Raw genomic sequence first — 20509 nt, 5'->3', positions numbered from 1 at the left:
ACGGAGTACCATGGCGAGGAGGGGAGGAATGGGCAAGTGGGAGGACGGGGTAGACGGGATTTTTAAGGAAAAGGAGAAGAGGACCAGCTGAAGGAAAAATCGATTTCGACCGACGAGGATTCTTTTCTTCTTCTTCTTCTTCTTCTTCTTACTTCTTCTATTCGTGTTTCTTCTTTTTTTTTTTTTTTTTTTTTTTTACCACCCACCCATACCCCTCGCTCTACCCTTTTTTTTTTCCTTCCCTCTCCTTAACTCAATTTACTGTGAGAGAAGATTTTTCCTTTTATCTCGTGGCAGGGAGAGTAACTTTTTGGCAATTTATTGATATCTATTGAAAGAATCTAGAAAGTAGATTATTTTCTTTTTTTATATTTTTTTTTTGTTTTCTTTTTTTTTCCTTATTTTTTTTGTCTTTTTCTCTTTTTCTTTTCCTATACTTCTTAAGTACTCGTAAATAAATCGTATAGATGATAGCGATGATTTTATTTTTGGGGAAAGTAAAACGTGACTTAGGTGAGATTAGATTTTTCGAAATTGTTTATAATTTATTATTCATAATTAATTGTTTATCGTGTATGCTTACGTTCGTGTAACTGGATTTGAAGATTTGTTTGTGCGAAAGAAAAAAATTTTCTTTTTTTCTTAAAAATTGTTTATAACAATTTGTTTATAACAATATGTTTAAACGATAGTAACAAATGTACACTTTAAAACGGTCTTTTTGCGAAGTCTCTACGACAATTAGTTTGGTCGTGGCAATCATTTAAACAATACTTTGATTATAAAATTATTTATAACAAAATAATTATAACTAATATTTAAATGAACAGATTTACATATAATCATCTCGATTAAATGATTTCCCATTTAGGAAAAAAATTGTTTGTTCCAATTTCTTATTAAAACAAATTGTTTATAACAAATTGTTAACAACAAATTGTATTAGACGAAAGTAAACGTACGTTTGCACACGTTATTTGGGTAAATTTTATTTTATTTTTATTTTTCATGAAAATTTTTTTATTTATACCAATTTGTTTATAACAATTTGTTTATAACAATACGTTTAAACAATAGTAACAAATTTATCCTTTAAAACGATACGTCTATCATATTTCTACGACCATTAGTTTCAAAGATATTCTAATTTAAAAATAACATATTTTTATGTTGACAAATGACCTACATAATTCATTGAATAAGGTCATTGGCCCACTGACCTACATAATTTCTTGGAATTTACGCGATTTACGCAAAGATCACGTGACTTACTACGCTTAGTACTCGCATTACTACGTACAACGTGCGTATTAATATGATGAATGAAATCTTTCGAAGACGATATCTTTGGAACCAGTGGTCGTAAAAAAATGAATAAAATATCATTTTAAAGGGAAAAATGTGCTCTTTTTATCGGATTACACCAATAATATCGTTATCATAAAATCGATTTCATAAATATTTCATAAAAATATATATATATATATATATTTTAAACGTATAAATAATTTATTCGACGTATTTTTTCTTTTTTTTGCTTTTTTTTTACACTCGATTCATAAATTTGTCGTCATTTATAAAGTTGTACATTAGAAAAGTTGGTAAAAGATTACTGATCGAGAAAAAAATTAAAGATGCGAATAATTAAGAAAGTTTACGTTCGAGTAGTAAGTAAGAAAAATATTAGTTTTCTTCTCTGGGGAGTTTTTTTCTTTTTTTTTTTTCTTTTTTCTAAAAGAGAAAAAAATGTCCATTCGATTAATAATCCGTCTTCGACTGGCATTCATGTTTCTTCCGTTTGGTTGGCTCCTTCCATTTAACTTTTGTTCTCGTACAAAAGAACATACTTAGTAGGAACACCCGGTATGTAAGGAGTACGATGGGAGCATCTGCTTGCAACCACCAGCATTGTCACGTTTCTCGTTCTCCCCTCGTCCCCCCCTCGTCCCCCCCTGTGGAAAGCCGACGACGACGGTTCTTTCGGCAAGGAAGAAAAAGCTTGGACGAGCGATTACTTTGCTCTCGACTGTTCTTTTCAACTTTCTCTTACCTTGAATTGCTCGATTCTTCTATCTTTCTTTTTCTCTCTGTCTCATTTAGATTTGGAAGGAAACGTTTTTCGAATTTTCAACAAATATTTTATATCTTACGAGATTCTTACGTATTACAGTTTGTCTAAACTTTGTTAAATACATTTTGTTTTATTTTCCCCCTTATAATTAGAATTCAAAAGTTTATGAATTTTTCAACGAAGGAATCGTAAGAATATTTCGCTCGAATAAATACTAGTACAAAAATAATTTAAACGAAACGAAATGAAGAAGATTCGAGTTTATTACTAAATTTAGATAGATCTGTTACAATTGTTCTTACAAGAGTAAAAAGTGTTGTTTGTACATTTGATTAATTAATTTCGAGCAACGAATCGATCGACGACCTAGGTTGGAAAGTTTACAACCAAACTTGTACGCCCAAACATCTGGTGTTTAATTAGTGATATACTAAAATACATAGGAAGTATTTGCTATTAGATACCTGCACATATATTAGTATCTCGCCTCAAGGAATATCGATAGAGTTCAATATTTACTCGATTAACTATTTGTACAATAATTATAGAGAATTATTTCGATTCAATGTTATATTCATTCGAATTTCTACTGACAAATCTAATGCGAGATTAAAAAAAAAAAAGAAAAAAACAAGAAAAAAAGGAACGAATAAAGTCTAATTTTTCCTATTCAATTTAATACGATCTTTAGAATGAATTTCACGTTAGTTAGTTCTTTTTTGAATTTTTTTTCCTTCTTGCCGGTAATAAAATACCGTCGAACGTTTCGTTCATCAACATTTCATTAAAGTTAAATTTTCTTTTTCCTTCTTCTTTTTCTTGTTTTTTTCTTTTTTTTTTTTTTTTAAATCATATTAATAAATCTTTTTCCCCGGGTTATTTTTCATTCGAAATCGCAAAGAGTGGTGTTCTCGTAGAGATTAAAAAGAAAATAACACACTCTATTTCATTGAATTCGTTCATCTTCAATCTCATTAAATGAAATTAGGGGGAGATAGAGATAGAGATAGAGAGAAGATTTTTTTGACCAACCAACCGCAACTGAAGGACACGAATGAAATCTTTTCAACGCGATTAGTGGATTGGTCAATTGCGCAATTACTTCCAGGGAAAATCTACGTTCGTTCTTACGATATACTTTGTGGTTTTGGTTCAGTACGAATGCTCTTAGAAAGGAGACGAAGAAGGAACTTTGAATTCCCGTGAGAACCTGTTGCGGAGTTTTCTCTATTTTCGTTTCCTTCTCTTTTCTTTCCTTCCTGTCTCTCTTTCTCTTTCTCTTTCTCTCTCTCTCTCGGTTTTTTTTATTTTTTTTTCATTTACTTTCTACTTTTTTATTTGCCAACCGAAAAAAAAACCAATTCAAAAAAGAAACATCGAAAATAATCCCGTTAATTAAATCTTGAAAAGCTTCACTTTAAAGGTTTCTTTAAAAGAAAAAAAGAAAAAAACAACTCAGACCTCAGAATAGATTTGTGTTTGTACGTTCTCTCTTAAAAAACAGAACCATCGAGTAAACGCGTTTTTATAGTTAACTTAGCCATTTGGAAAAGAAACTTTGTTCTTCGTCGTTTTATTTCGATTCATTAATCCTCTACGAACGACTGATACTTTATTTATTGTCTCTACGTGTATCTTTATTAATCATTATTTATTCTTGATGACGATTATGAATTATAAACCCCTACAATTTCATAATAAATACTTTTGCAAAATTATTTCCAGATAAAAGTGAAAGAATAGGGCTTTCCAAAATAAAAAAATGCTTGAAATTCAACTCACGTTTACGTTTAAACGCCAAGTGCAAACTATTTTTTATGAAATTTCATGCTCCAACAATTTATTATTACGCACAAGTGCGAACGTCCTAAACCGTTGTTAATTCAAAATTATAATAATTATTCATTAAAAAAGAAAAAAAAGAACATAAAATTGTTGAAACCGTTGTTAATCAATATTTATAGTTTTGATAAGAAACTTAGTATAATATATCGTTCATATAACATATTTTCTAGGAAAGTTTGTGGAAAATGAAGTTGAAGAGTTATGTACCATAAATTAATCGATTTTTAAGTACCACCAAATTTTATGCTTTCGATCAAACATGCGACTGGTTAACGAGGATCGCGTTAGTGCGTGAAAAGTGAAATCGGCTTTTGAATATTGGGGAATAATGGAGTAGATATTCTGTATTCCGGTAACAAATTAATATCAATTTATTATCCATGTCGCTCATGTAGCAGGAAGTATTTACAGATTGAATATTTACTGAATAAATACCTTCTCTATATTCCTTTCAAAGGCAATATACCCACATAGATGCATGTATAACAGCCACGATAATAATGCATCGACCAAAGCATGTAATAAAGGAAGAATGATCCTCTATGTTTATGTGTGTGTGTGTGTGTGTGTGGGTATGTGTATATATATATTTATCATAGGTATACTCGTTGAACAACTATTATTTGTTCATTGTTCGTTTCCCATCAAATATATAAAATTTCTTATCGATAGGAACCTTCATAGTTTACGAAACAAAATATTTCAGATCAAATTAAAGAGAGAAAAAGAACGAGAGATAGTTATAACGACGATGGGTATACAAGTAACTCGTTATTTTACGAGAAAAAAGAAAAGAACTACAATTTTAAACTAAACAACAATATTAATACAAAATTAAACTATACAACAATAATATGCATGCATGTATGTTAATAGATGATCTCATATTTATTTGATCAAATTAAATTAATAAATTTAGTTCGTATCGTTGAAAAACGTTTTATTCGGAAAAAAACGACGTTTTACCGTTCTCGTAATTTCTTCAATGCACTTTTTAATAATAACAAAGTTTCATTGATGTTTACACGGTTAGATAGTAGTGGTAGTGGTTGCATATAAGTTCAACTACTTGAAAGAGATTGAAATAAGAGAAAATGTGAGAGAAGAAGAAATAGAAAATAAAAGATAAATTGAAAAGACAGAGAATTTGCGAATGCATATAACGCATTACAACATGTACTACGCATAGATGCACGTCAACACGTACTTGTGCACTGAATGAAGCGAGAAATTTTCACTTTCAACGTTTACACTAGAGAACGTCGAGCGTCATATGCTACTCGACAAACATACTTTGTGTCTGTTATCCATATAAAGCTAATATACCGTTAAGTTGTATCTATCGATTTTTGGATTATACGATTCTTGGGAAAAGGTATTATAGATACACAAATATATATATATGTGTGTGTGTGTATGTTACATGCCTATATATACATTAAACGAAATCCTCGCATGCCATTCTATACTCAGGAATAATAGGAATGTTACGCAATGTGTAATATATCTTGGAATTTGCAATCTTTCTTTGTTGATATATCTGATTTACTCATGGAAGATTTCAATATTGTCTCCCAATGGGAAATCGTTCGCTAGAGAGAACGAACTATCTTTTCTAACCTAAGCTCGTTCGATCCTAGACATTTATTATTGTCATCTCCTTCGAGGAAAAACAGTCTTTTTTTTCTTTTTTTTTTTCAAAATGAAAAAGAAAGACAGTAAATATCTTATAAAAAAATATTATATAATGGTCTCCGAGGATAATATTAGAATATGACAATAATAATAATAATAATAATAATAATAATAATAATAATAATAAGTTTTTTAAACCATTATACAATTATTTTGAAGTGTTTTAAAATATGAAGAAAAAATATTCGATGTAGATTCGAAGGAAAATAAATTTTTTTTTCTTTTTTATTTTTTTTTTTTTTTAATGAAAACAAATGACGCGTTATATTTTGGATTAATTCCTCCTCACACCCCGCCCAGACCTACTTAAAAATGAATAGAATCAACGAGAAGAATATCGAGTAGTCGAAATTAATTCATACGTTGTTCAGAAGAGAGATAATAGTAATAGTTGAGGAAAAAACAGAGAAAGGAAATGAATAAATGTAATAGCTACGTGTTAATAATTGAAATAGTTAGTTCGAGGAGACTTTAAATGAAAAGACACGAGACATCATGTAAAAGTGGACACTCATTTTGTGGTGGTGTTAGTGTGTGAGTATGACGACGTCTAGCGAAGCACGTAAAAGCGTTCTAGCAAGCGGAAAACACGACGTCAGCTGCCGTAGTTACAGTACATACCCATATATATATATATAAACACGTAATAGTACGTGTACATACTTACACGTAAACGTACACGTACATTTACACGTAGACATAAACGTATATACACACACACATACACACACACAACATAACCACGTGCAAGAGTATCAACTTTTATTGAAAGTATCCATCGACTACCTTTTCGTGGCTGAGAATACTTCGTTTTACCCAACGTTAAATTCTTTCTCTCTCCCTTTCTCTCTCTTTCTCTCTTTCTCTCCGTTTCTCTCTCTATTCTCTGCCACCGCTGTGGTATTTTAGCTTCCTCGACCGTAATTGCCCGTTTACTACCGCAAAACTGATAAAACGTTGGCAATAAAGACCATTCCCTTTGATAAATTTCTCGAAATTTCGAGAATTCTTTTCTTAACGAAAACTAACGAAAAGAAAAAAAAACAAAATAGAAAAAGTCTGCCCATTTTTCTTATGCCTTTCTTTTTTCCCCCCTTTTCTTCTTCTTCTTCTTCTTCTTCTTCTTCTAAATAGAAAAAAAAATATAATTTTACGAGGGTGGTATGATCGTTATTATTTACAAAGAAATATGTCGAATAATTTTTGTAAGTTTTTTCTTTTAGTTTCTCTCTCTCCCTCTCTCTCTCTGTCTTATTCTCTTAATTTAGATCCATATAATTTGTCAAACTTTATCGCGATGATAATAAATCTTATATATCTATCGATCTATGTGGTCGTTGGAACCTGACCATGGGCTGGTGGCTGCCTGTACAAGCTTTCTTTGGAAGCTTAATCGGCCCTCAACTTGCGATAACTTTCTACAAGAGTAAGTCCATTTAAGCTTCGGACCAGGCCTCTTGAATTAATTAATAATCGCATAGCAAACAAGCTGATTTGGAAAGTTACTCGAACTAAATGCGTTCGGGGTGGTGAGGGGTGGGGGGGGGTAAGGGTAGGGATAATGTAACGTCTCGTTATAAATTCATATTACTTCGAAGAAGTATATATATAAATATATTTTAAACGTTTTTCGAAAGAATTATAATAGATAATAGAGTAGTAGTAGTAATAGTTGTAGTAGTTTGTCTACTATAAAAGAAAAATAAAAAAAAAAGAATTAAGTAATAGTGGAGGAAGAATAAGAAAATAATTGTCTCACGTTTTTCAATGAAAAGCAACGAACTTTTTTATTACCACCAGTTTGATGAAGCACGAAGAGAAAAAAAAATATATAATATAATATTTAATTAAAAACACGCGAAAAATGAATTATCAGAATGGCCAGAATAATGTGTGTCGTACCGTTGTTTAAAATAAAAAGCGAATTTTATTGACGAAAAAACAATTATAAAATATTCGTTTTCGTTGGAAAAGAAAAAATAAAAAAAATATAAGAAGAAAGAAAATAATATAAAATGTGAAAAATATTTCTCGTAAATTTCAATGATAAATAAATTTTGTATCTCGGTTATACCATAGGTGTTCATTTTTCCTTAGGAAATATATGTTGTTTTTTTTTTTTTTTCGAAATTTACGTAGTCATTTCGGAAGCTTTTTACCCGATAGTTTAGGTATATATTTCAACGTAAAATTATTCTGTTTTTCTAATAGCTACCTCTCCATTTTCCTTTTCTCGCCACGCGAGAACGTTGAAATAGGGGAAACGATAAGTACAGAGCACAAGTTCTAATAAGTAAGCGGTATTCGCATGGTAAGCACTTATCGTTCATTCTAATCACAGGTATCCATTGTCTAATACTTGTTTACATCGAAAAACCTGTATAAATTTCATTAAATACTATTTCACGTATCTAAAAGGGTGAAATATATTAGATCGTTCGAGAAGTAATTTCGTTTTTAGAAATTTTCGTTGTATAGAAATTTGTTAATTAATATACATGTCATATTATAATCATACTAATAAAATTATTTCACGTTCTAACCGACAAACATTTCAGACGTTTCGAAAAATTAAAATTACGAAAAAGAAAATTCGATTCGAGCTCGCCGATCATTTAAATCTTCTTGGATTTTGTATACGATGAAAAAAAAAAAAGGAAAAAAAGAAAAGAAAACGAATAACTAATAGAATTCATTAATCGAATAGAATATTTTATTGATTACTATCGATAGATTCGTAGTATCGATTGAACTTTGTATTTCGTATTAAATTTGCATTGTAAAGTCAGTGTCGGTGTTGTTTGATCTTTCATCGTGCCAATTGATAGGATTTGAGAGAAAGAGAGAGAGAAATATAGTAAAAAAAAAAATTGCATAAAATTGAAACTCGTGGTGTATATTGGTGATCCGGGCAATTGATTCTAATTACAAATAATATAAAGTTCAAACGATACCATAGTAACTATCGATAAAGATGATATGTATCGATTTTAGGTATCAAAGCTTTCACTTACGATATCATACGGTTTCCCGTGAAAATGAAGAGAGAGAGAGAGAGAGAGAGAGAGAGAGTAAGAGAGAGAATGGTTAAAACTTGACGAGAACCTGTTGCAAACTGATCAAATCATTTCCATTGGTTATTCCTTAGTTCGAATGTTATTATAACATATAATACATAATACAAATACCATTATATATTTTATTCTCATTGAAAATGAAACGCGAAAATAAAATTAATAAGTAACAATAGTATACGGGAGGAAAAAGAATTCTTATAAATGAATTCCATTAATAATTAACTAAATATGTAATATTAATATTGATTCGATGTAACAGGAAATAAACAATCTTTGTAATGTAGTAGTTTTGATAATTTAATGTCAAAGAAGAATCCTTCATTTTCGGTATCGTGTATGGGCTTTATTAAGAAAAGATCCTACGGAATTATTTATCGATTTATTTTCTACCCTCTATTTCCCATTCCGTTTCTTTTTCTTCTTCTTTTTTTTTTCCCTTTTATTTCTCACAATAAAAGAATAACAGAAAATCATTTTTATTTTAAGGGAAACGTGTTAGGAAGAAGGTATCGGTTGTTATGGTCGCAACAATCTACACGTATATATAATCTTGTGTAACTTATCAAACTATAATGATATCGTTCCTTTCTTCGATCGGAGGATAAAAATATATATCATAAAAAATAATGAAAGTAAAGTAAAGTAAAAAACAAAAAAAAAAGACAAAAACTGGTGTGTGTACTTATGTACGCACGTAAGAAGTTATACTTCTTTGCCGTACCAAAACGAACATAACCTCAATAACCTCAAAAATAACTTAAAAAAAATAATAATAATATTATATTATATATATAATATCGATATATCTATATATATAATAAAGAATAAAAAAATATCAAAATATATTATAGATATCAGTCCACACTAAATATATGAGAGATATATCGAATTACTTTATGATTCAACGGCCATGGTGGCGCTGTGGTAGCACTAGTTCCCGCTCAATCATTTAAGTAAAGCAGCGCTGAGTACGATTAAGTACTTGGATGGGTGACCCGCTTGAGAAAAAAAGGGGAAGAAGAAGAGAAGACAACTTCATGCCGTATACTTGAAATCGCTTTGCCGCGCATCTTAAATACTGACAAACTTCATGGTGTCGTTTTTCCAGACGCTCGGAACAAAATCACTCCCCCATTACATTTTCCCAAACGCGCCAAAAGAAGTATAACTTGAAAAATTGTGAAATATCTATACATATATTATATTTGTCTTTTGGAATAAAAAGGCGCGTGAGACTTCTTGTTTTTTTTTTATTTTTCTTTCTACCTAAATTTGTTTCTCATGGAAAGATCGGTCAAATAGCATCGAAAAGAGAGAAAAGAAAGAGAAAGAAAGGGAGGGAGGGAGGGAGAGGGAGAGAGTAGAAAAAGGGATGAAGAAACGTCTCGTAAAGAAGGAAGGAAGGAAGGAAGGGTCCCGCGTACGGTACCTTGCACCTCACGACGAGGGAAAAAATCGATCGAGGTCGGAAACAAGGAATTCCCGAAAGGGGATTTCCTTCTGCCCTTGCCGAATCCAACTTCTACTTCTCTCTCTCTCTCTCTCTCTTTCTCTCTTATCCTTATTCTTTGTCTTTTTCTTTTTTCTTTTTCACTCTTCTTTCCTCTTTTACAACTAGTATTCCCAGTTTTACTCTTTTCAAGCTGCTTACTATCCTTCTTTTTCCCCCTTCTCATCCATAGCAGCATTTCATCTTATTCGTAACCCGCATCCTATGGTGGAAACATTGAACGGAAAGTAGAATACATAAGAGAGAGTAAGAGAGAGGGAAAGAGAGAGAAAGAGATTACTATAATCTAATATTCTAATAATTTTGATTTATAATGTCACATTTTGAATGAACTTCATATTTTGATGAACTTTTAATTATTAAACAATAGTATCATCGTTATTATTGATTCTCAGATTGATTTTATTGATAATTTTGTAATATTTGCAATTTCAATCGTATGTAAATAACAGTTAGTATCGATATAATTATTAGTTTTGATTATCAAATCATTTATTTAATGGTAAAGTGTTAAATATCTCGACATTACTGTAATCGAAATTACAGTTTTGATTACGAAGAACATTATTAATGTTTTAGATTAGTTTTGATTCTCAAAATTAGATTTTAAATAACACATACACACATATACATATACATATATATATATATATATTTCTATGTCAGTATATATTAAAATATGTTACATCGGGATAGAGATAGTTTTCGATTAGAAATTTGCGAAAGTCAAAATCGAATTTGGTATAACTTTTAATATGTAATTCTGAAGGACGTAGTGGAGTTTGGTATCATCGTTGGAAAGGAAAATCAGTCTAGGTACTGGAATGGAATGAAATGTTTAACATGCCGAGTAACGAGGTATGAGAAATCTCATTCTGGAATGTGTATCTATTTGGATAAGTTCGTATGCCACATGGAATACACATAATTACTTTCATACTATATAATTTATCAAATGAAGATAATAATCTCGTAAATTGTTGGATTCATGATAATAATGATAATGACAATTATAATATAACAACTACGATGATGATAATAATGATCATAATGATGATGATGATGATGATGATGATGATACAAATTATTTCCCAAACTTTCCTCTCCTTTCGTATTTTTTTTTTCTCTTTTTTATCGGACAAACCGTCATACCTAAAGCAAGTTCAGCAATTCAGTGTTAAAGTGGAAAGAAAAATATCAATCACCCGTCGACACTCTGCAATTTTCTTTTCCTGATTCTTCTACTTTCCTAGCCCGTCCATCTTAGGGTCTTCTTATATATTATTTCTTATCCTAGCAGGACTGACGTATTAACCATACGTCTTGGTTCTCATCCTACCCAGTGAGAAAAATGGCGCTAACATAGACAATGATATTTCATTTCTAGAACCGATTCTCTCGCTATATATATATACCAAAGGGAAAGAAAACGGTGGGCGGAGGGGCAGGGGGAGGGGGTGGAAGGGAGAAAGGAAGGAAGGAAGGATGGATAGAGAAAAAGAGAGCTCGTAAATAATCACTCTTACGAGCGCATACCCTCGATGAAACGTCAGTTCGTTTTCAACGATAATAATATTTTTTCTTTTTTTTTTTTTTCTTATTTTTTCTTTTTTTTTTTTTTTCTTTTCTGAAAGAAAATCATTTGATTCCGATCATGCGTGTTTCTCCCTCGATCTTAGAGAGAAACATTGGCAAACACACATACACGCATATACTTGGTGTTTCTATTTTATATATGAATGATCATTGGAATGACTTACTTTTATAATGAAACCCTCGCTAATTTTCACCGAACAAAATACGCACCACTGAACTTGCCATTCATTAAAACGTTCATTTAAAGAAATGCTGGCTTCTTGTGTATGTGTGTGTGTGTGTGTGTGTGGGTGGGTGGCTTGCTTGTTATCTCTTTATCCTACATACACACACACATACACACTTAACATTTTACAAGTGTACGTGTATTTTTTCACCGGATACGAAAAATAGAAAGGGAAAGAAAAAAAAAAAAAGTACAAATAAGAAAGATAAGGGAAGAAACGATGCGTAAGATAAAACAAAATAAAAAATATTCACGTTGCTCGCGAACGTAGTCTCCCGACTTTAACCATCATTTTAATCATTTTCTATCGAGTTGTAAATAAAAGAAGAAGAAATAAAACGAAAGAAATGGAAAAACAAAGGGCAATGTTTTTAAACCGATGTCTCATTAACCATCATTATTCTAAAGTACGTTAGAGTCGCGTTGGTTAAATTTGGATAACTCAGGAACGATCGAAGCGAAATACGTGAGAATGTAGTAGTAAAACAAATGCCAGTCGATTTTTCGCGGTGGTACAAATAAATAGGGAATTTATTTGTCGTTCGAGGGAAGAGGGCAAATTACGTTCGTTCATTCATTCGTTCATTCGTTCATTCGTTCGTTCTTTCGTTCGTTCGTTCGTTCGTTCATTCGTTTATTCGTTCGTGAACGCGCGTGCGTACACGCCTACTCACAATTTATCGAATCCAGATATATTTCGCGCGTTAACAACGCTCAAACGTCAACGGAATACTGTAAACTCGCTAAAAGCGACGTAAATAACTGCGTATGCAAATGGAAGTATGTAATTAAAACGTATAAATCAAGAGAGAAAGAGAGAGAGAGAAATAGAGAAAGTGAAAGAGAGAAAAAAATGAGAGAGAGAGAGAGAGAGAGAGAGGTTCATCCATGGTTAAACAAATATAATGAATAAATAAAATCGTACGTTAATGAAAGACGAAAGTATTAAACAGGAATTTGTTAAATTTTTCAAAAAGAAATCATGTTCTTTCCCATACTCGATGTAACATTTAATTTTAATCGTTAATTTTCAAAATGGTATTACCATGGTTGACAAACAAAAATTCGTAGAGAGATTCGTAATAGACAATTTGTTCATGGATTGTTCTCTCGTGTTATAAAAATAATAGAAACAAAACGAAACGAAAAGAAAAAAAGAATAAAAAATAGAAATAAAGTAATAACTTTGAAATCAAATAAAATATGTGTTGTTTGCATTGAAATACGAATTTTATTTGATATAAAATCATTAAAATTCTGGATTTACATAAATATATATATATGTGTGTGTGCGCGTGTGTGTGTGTTCGTATACACTTTAACAAGAGAGTAAGAAGAAAATAATAGAATTCTATTCTCTTTGGAAATAATTTTGCAAAGTGCACCGTTGAACTCTGCCCTTTTTCTTTTTCGTTTCGCTTAACCATTCATTACTTTACGGATTTTCACCATTTACGCCTTGGAATTCTTTCTATCTCTTTCTATCGCGTTGATCGTGCAACACCAGTATGGATAGATCTAGGAGACTTTGAAAATATCTACAGTGGTAGTATGTGCATAACACAACGTGTAGGTATATAGAAACCTACCGATTGATTTTCCTTTCCTTCATCGTACCTATCTCTACGTATGTATGCGTACATATATAATATATCTATGTATACGTATTTATGTATGTATGTACGTATTTACTCGTCGACCCCCTTTCCTTCTCTTCATCAGGCTCGACCTAGACGCGGGAGACGAGCTCGTTTCAAGCTCGTTTCAAGCTCGTTTCAAGCTCGCTTCAAGCTTGCATTTAATCGAAAACTCTGATCGAGATATATCTGGTGCAAGATACTACAACGCCGAATTGATAAAAAAAAAGAATAAAAGTAGAAAACATTAAAAAAGGAAAAAGATAAGTCAGGTGGGGGAGGATCCCTCGGAGACCTGAACGTTTATTCTCTCCCAAGCTCATTAAAGAACGTGAGTGAGAACAAAATAAATATATATATATATAAATCTTTGAATTGGTATTGGTCTCGCAGTAACCCGTTGAAAATCTCGTTGAAATGTTGTGGGTGGTAAACGAAATAAAAGATAAAGAGTAAAAAGATGATATAGTAATAGTAGTAGTAGTAGTTGTTGTAGTTGTAGTAGGAGAAAAATAAGAAAGAAAAAGAAAAAGAAAAAGAAAAAGAGAAGATTTTCATGGTAGCAGTAAGTTTCTCAGCACGCTCGCTTATCACTCTCAGAAATACGCAATCTGTGTAATAACAAATTCCCAGAGCAGCAGTAGCAGCAGCAGCAGCAGCGTTGCTAGCAGCTAGGTAACGTTGGGTAGACCAAGCAAAGCCAGTTTTACTCCAGGTTCCTCTCCATCATTCGGTCCTGTCACATCGCCCATCCTTGGAATTTGGGTCACCTGCTTGAGGAGAGTACCGGAACACTGTCGGAAGATAGAAAGACGTGAAGGAAGAAGAAGAAGAAGAAGAAGAAGGGGGTTTCCAGTCTCGAATAAGGGTTGAGACCTGAGAATAAAACGTTCCTTCCTCTTTCCCCCTCTCCTATTCTTATTTTTTTCTTCTTCTTTCCTTTTCATTCCATCACTTTTCATCCCTCCCTCCCTCCCTCTCTCTCGATTTATTTTCTTCTCATATTATTCTTTCTCTTTATATCATTCGATCCATTTGTTGTTTCAAAGCCACAAGGAATATCAGTGAAATATTACATCCAACAACGGTTTGTATCGTGTTACACTTTCCGTCTAATTCAGCAACACAGTTCGTTTCACTAATTCATGGTTTTAGTCAAAAGGAAAATGAACTAGGATCACAGTTGGGAAACCTCAAAAGTACCAAGTAGTACTAGTAGTAATAGTAGTAGTAGTAGTAGTAGTGGGGCTGCTGCTGTCCAGTCAATTTTGATATTACTCCTTCTTCCAAGGGCAGAGAATCTTTTGTGTGTTTTGCGATACGGAAGAAGTCCTGTAGAATAGAACTATAAACCAAGAAGTTGTCTCTTTCTATTTTTCTTTTTTTTTTCATTTTTTTATTCTCTTCTGTTTCTCTTTCTCACTCTTTGTCTTTTTTGTATCTCTGTCTCCTCTGCTGTATCGATAGGAAAACCGATACCGCGTTCAAAGTCGATTTCCCGTAAATCGAAGTGCAATTCTTCTAGCGTGTTACGTCTGTGTATCTAGGGAAAGAGAGAGAGAGAGAGAGAGAAAGTATTCTTCTCGGAAATAAACTGCAATCGGTTTGCTAGAGTTCTGTAAAAACGATTGCTCTTACTAGAAACTCGTTGTTATTTAAATGAGAAGACACGTTGCCAGTATAGTTCCAGTACTTTGCTTTCTCTATTGCAAACATTTCTTCCCTCCTCTTCCTCCTTCTCCGTCCCCTCTATTTTTCTTTTTATAAAAAAAGACAATATACAACGATAAAAAAAAAATATAAAATAAGAATTTTACGCGCGTAAAAAAGATCCCCGGCGTTTTGATTAAAATGATCGTTTAGAAAAAAAAACACTTGTCTATTTGTTATTACAGATTGAATAATAAATCGGCTTTTCATTTTAATGAGAAGATATATCGTTGGTCTAGGAAGAATAGAGATTATGATCTATGAATATGAGCTAATCGTTGAATGTAGCGTATTACGCACACGCTGAGTCGGTAAAGCGTATAATACGGGAGGATGATCTATAGCGTCTCGTTGCAATTGGTAATACTGCATAGTGAGTATTACGAAAGCTTATCTATCCCTATTGCCGACGTTGTTATCACGTAATAGTATATTTGACGATATGTATTTTCATTATCTGGTAATATCCCAGCAAGCTTCATCCTAAGATTCAATCGTTCGTTATAATTAAACGTATATTTTGTTTCATTGGATTTTTATCGTATCAGTTTTCAATAAAATCTCGTTTTAAATATTTATATTTTTTTTTTGTTCTCGATGCACAAGTGAAAAAATAAGCCTCTTTTTTTGCTTTATTTTTTTATTGTATTTTTTTTTTTTTTTTTTTAATCTAGTCTTTTCGGTGAATGATTTCTCGTATCGTTTTGTTATTGATGTTTAATTTTTTTTTTCTCTTTCTTTCTTTCTTTTCAACGATAACCTACCGATATCGTTCGATTTGTTTCATTTTCATTTAATCGATTATTTTCCCAACGATTGGTCGATCGTTGAATAGTGGGGTGCATCTTTGACGTCCAAATTTATAATAAATTTGATAACACACATTCCAACCACAGCTTTGCGCCACGCGTATAATATCTCGATAACGGATAGTGTTCGCAAACGTCACAAATTGTTTTATCAATCTCGGTCGAGTTCTTCCCTTTTCTTCTCTTTTTTTATCTATCAAAATTTTCGAACGTATCGAATTTTTTGTTTATTTTAAAAACAAATACATCTTCCAGACGGTGTAATTTTTCATCCGACAAACGAATATCCGAATGTTTTTTCTCCCCCTTTTCTTTTTCCTTTTTTATTTTAATTACTCCCATTATACACCAGCTTTGAAACCCTGTGCGAGTATCGCCGGATCCGGAATTATGGAATTTTAAATTCATTCGCGGCCTGTAAAAATACGGAAAAACTTTTTCCCCCGTGGCTAATATTTTTCTTTTCTAATTTACTTTCTTTTTTTTCCTTTTTTTTCTTTTTTTCTCTTTTTTTCGGGAGGGTTTATTTTTCATCGAACTTTTGCAAAATTCTTATTCAATCTTGAGAAATGCATGACGTAATAATAACGCTTACTTAAAGCTTTAGTAACAAGTGAAACGTAAACGTTAAAAAATCCGTAAACTAAACTTTCCACAAAACTAACTACTCTTGTTCGTAGTTACAGGAGAGAAAATTACAGAAAGGGAGAAAAGGAAAAGGAAACGAAAACGTAAACGTAAACGTAAAGAAAATCTTGTTACAACCTTGTTAACGAGTTTTCTATAATTCGAGTTGAATTATTTCGTATTTGAATTTATAGCAAACCAGTAGAAAAAAAATATAAAATGTTCAAATGTCCGGTAAAAATATATTTTAATATTTTTAATGCGAACTCATGATTTCGTTAAGAGCAGCAGCAGCAATCCTATGATGCATTTGAAATACATAACGCCGTTGACCGTTTTACTCGTTTAATTCCGTTTAATCTTATCTACAGTAATATATATATATATATATATATATTTATAATACATTCGCATGTTATCGTAATTTTATTATCAGTAAAAATGTTTCCCATAACGAAAGAAAAGAAAAAAATACACATTTCAAACGTTACTCGAGACGTTTAAATAATTTTTATTTCTTTTTTAAATGTAAATATTACACTGGATGTGTCCTTTTTTTCCTTTTTTTTAAACAAATTTTATTAATCAATTATAAGACAATCGTTATCATTTAAATAATCGTCATAAATTTGAACAAAAAATTTGTATTTGATATTTATTCCTATTACAGCTTAAAGTAACGCTTTTAAAGATTATCATGTCAAAATTTTTCGTTTGCTATGAGAAAAGAATAAAAAAAGATAAAAGATAGAGAGAGAGAGAGAGAATTATAACGTTAACTGTAGTTGTAATAATTATTTCATTTAAACCACCAACGCAAAGCTTTATTTTCTTCTTCTATTATCTGTATAATGATATTTACCTTAAGAGATATCTACTCGAGAAAGAAAGAAAGATGGTAAATGTAATTAACACGTAACTACCGGCATTTTCATTATACTTTCTAAACGTACTAAAATAATCTTAAAATAATCTTTACGATCTTTTAAGCCTCACGAATTTGGCCCATTGAAAATTTACTTTCTAATGTAAACCTAATTATCCCTCTACCTCGGGTATGAATAATTTATTTCCCAATGTTCTACCCTTTCGCTTATTTTCCACCGCTTATAATTCTTCAAGTAGTGAATAAAATTACAATTTCATTGGTACTCTTAATGATGACGCGGGACCGGTTATTTATTATTTCTTAAGAAAAATATTTCTTAACTTTAACTCAAAAATCAAGAATCCAATCCAAAGAATAATACAATTATATCGTTAATTATTATTAATTATTATTGTTAATCAACGAAACGTTGGAATGACAATTACATCTTTCGTTGAATTAATTAGGAAACTTTATTTCTGTTCCAGAATCTTTGAGTGCAAACAGTGGACCGATTATCGTTGCACCAGTTGGAAATCAAACTGCTGCTGTTGGAAGAGAAGTTGTTTTCTCTTGCAGCGTTCGAAACATCGGAAAGTACATGGTAAACTAAATCCTAATTGAGAAGACATAAAGTACTTTAAAAAGAAATCATACTTATACTTTATTAGATACCCTGTATATAGCCAAACCTATGATTCACCAACATCATCCAGATATTCTTTCTTCGAATCGATAATATTCTAGCAAAAGTAATAGTTCAAAGTAGTTTCGCGGAAGGAAAACTCCTCGACCGTTTGTGAGTTTTAATATCTTTCGAAAACGTTCTGAAAAGTTCACAGCGTTGGAAAAGAATTTTTCTCGCGATAACTTATATATATATATATGTATATATATATCTTCTTCATCTCGTAAAAATATATTCACGATAAAAAGAGAGAGAGAGAGAGAGAGAGAGAGAGAGAAAGAGAGTGAGAGAAGAAAAAAAGATGAGGAAAGATAAAATATAGAAAAATTACAAATTTCTCATAAGAAATAATATTTTACAATAACATTTGGAAACATTCATCAAATTATTTCGCAGTTTAAATATAATATACAAGATAATGTTTAAAATATTTCCATACCAACTTTACAATTGTTCCTTAAAAAAAAATAAAAAAAAAATAAAATACTTTAAAAGTATTCCACACGTTTCTTATTTATAATTAAAATAAAAATCACACGCGAAGTGTGTGTGAGTGCGTATGAAAAAAAAAAATGTTCACGAATAAATAATAGATAAAAATGTTCGCGTTCGATTATTTTCATCGACATTTCAATAGAAATATAATGATTGAGATAGAAAAAAAAAAAAGAAAAAGGGATCAAATATATCACACATACCAGTAGCGTTGGTATGGAAATCCATCTTTTTCCCCTTGGCAGAAAAATTGAATCGGGCCAAGTGAAAAATCCCGCCACGAATTCCTTCAACGACCTGTCTTCTTCATCTCACTCTCTCTCTCTCTCTCTCTCTTTCTCTTTCTCTTTCTCTCTTTCTTTCTTTCTCGCACACAAATACACGCAGACAGAGTTACGTATACACGTATACACACATTTTCTCTTTCTCTACTAACATCAACGTTCTACCACTTAGTCTTCATATCGCGTTTACGTGGCCGCAAGTAGCTTGCTAGAAAATAAAACGAATCGTGGCAGCTCGTTCGCTACGGTTTTAACTTTTTACAGTTTGACGTTCGCGAACGTGAATGAACGTTTTCCAACGATAAATATATTAATTTCTCTCTCTTCTCTCTCTCTCTCTATATATATATATATATAATTATTTTTATTTGGAGTAAAAAAAAAAATAACGTTAGACTCGAAGAATGATTTTTTCTATTAGAGACAAACCTTTTTTTCGTCCCCAGACGGTTTCTCCTTATTGCCATACATTTTTAATTCATCCAATTTTCCAACCGAACGTAGTAACGTGCCTGTCGAACCGAGAAATTAAACTTTCTCTCTCTTATTTTCTTACCGTAACAACGTCTTGTCGTTTAAAGTACGATCCCTTTCGATTAGAATCCACTTGCTGTGCTATGAAAGAGAGAAAGAAAAGAAAAGAAAAAAAAACAAAAAGGAACAAAAATAACGAGAAAAGGTAATAAAAAAAAAAAAAAAAAACCAAGGGAACAGAGTGAAAGAAAAAAATGAGTTGCAAAGTCGAAAAAGAAGGATGGGATAATCGTGAAAAGTAAAGATAGATAGAAAGAAAGGAAAAAGGGAAAAAGCAACTATGGATAAGGAAGCAAGAGAGAGAGAGAGAGAGAGAGAGAGAACATGGCGACAGATTCCAGGTCGTAAAATATCCGGTTAGATGAAATATTCGGCTCATGGAGAAAGAAGTTCTCGTCCTCTCTCTCTCCCTCTCGAGTAAGGAAGCTTGAAGGTAGAAGTAACAACTATGAGATCGGTGGGTGGGTGGTGGTAGTAAAGCGGGGGGTGGGGGAAGGTCTGCTTGGGATTAAGATAAGCCATGGGTACCAGTGAAAGCTTTCGAATAGTTTCTGGAAGCCCCGTTACGATAAAGCTTTCTAACCCGATACTCTCTCTCTCTCACACTCACACTCTCACTCACTCATTCTCTCTCTCTCTCTTTCTATCTATTTAAAATTCTAATTCCATCGCAAGGAGGAGCATCAGCAGCAGCAGCAGCCGCAGGACACAATGAGTAAAGGCGCGTAAAAGCACGCGCAAACAGGATGCCAGTTCCTGGATCGAAACTATGACCCTTCATGGGACGTACTTTAAGTCTCGCAAAAGCCTAGGAGAGCTTTCCTATTCTAACCATTC

General features: G+C 31.9%; 1 protein-coding gene across 2 annotated transcripts in view; it reads left to right on the top strand.

The window, feature by feature from the left end:
- LOC122514272 (lachesin-like) overlaps nt 1-20509 on the top strand; it is an 81997-nt gene that overhangs the window by 32307 nt on the left and 29181 nt on the right. For both annotated transcript variants that reach the window (XM_043630985.1, XM_043630986.1), the window contains one exon: nt 18160-18275. In XM_043630985.1, coding sequence (XP_043486920.1) covers nt 18160-18275 — 116 coding nt within the window. The remainder of the gene's footprint in view (nt 1-18159; nt 18276-20509) is intronic.

This window comes from Polistes fuscatus, unplaced genomic scaffold (genome assembly GCF_010416935.1).
Source record: "Polistes fuscatus isolate 324 unplaced genomic scaffold, CU_Pfus_HIC Scaffold14, whole genome shotgun sequence".
NCBI classification, from domain to species: Eukaryota; Metazoa; Arthropoda; class Insecta; order Hymenoptera; family Vespidae; genus Polistes; species Polistes fuscatus.
This window is presented reverse-complemented; position numbering and strand designations above follow the sequence as displayed.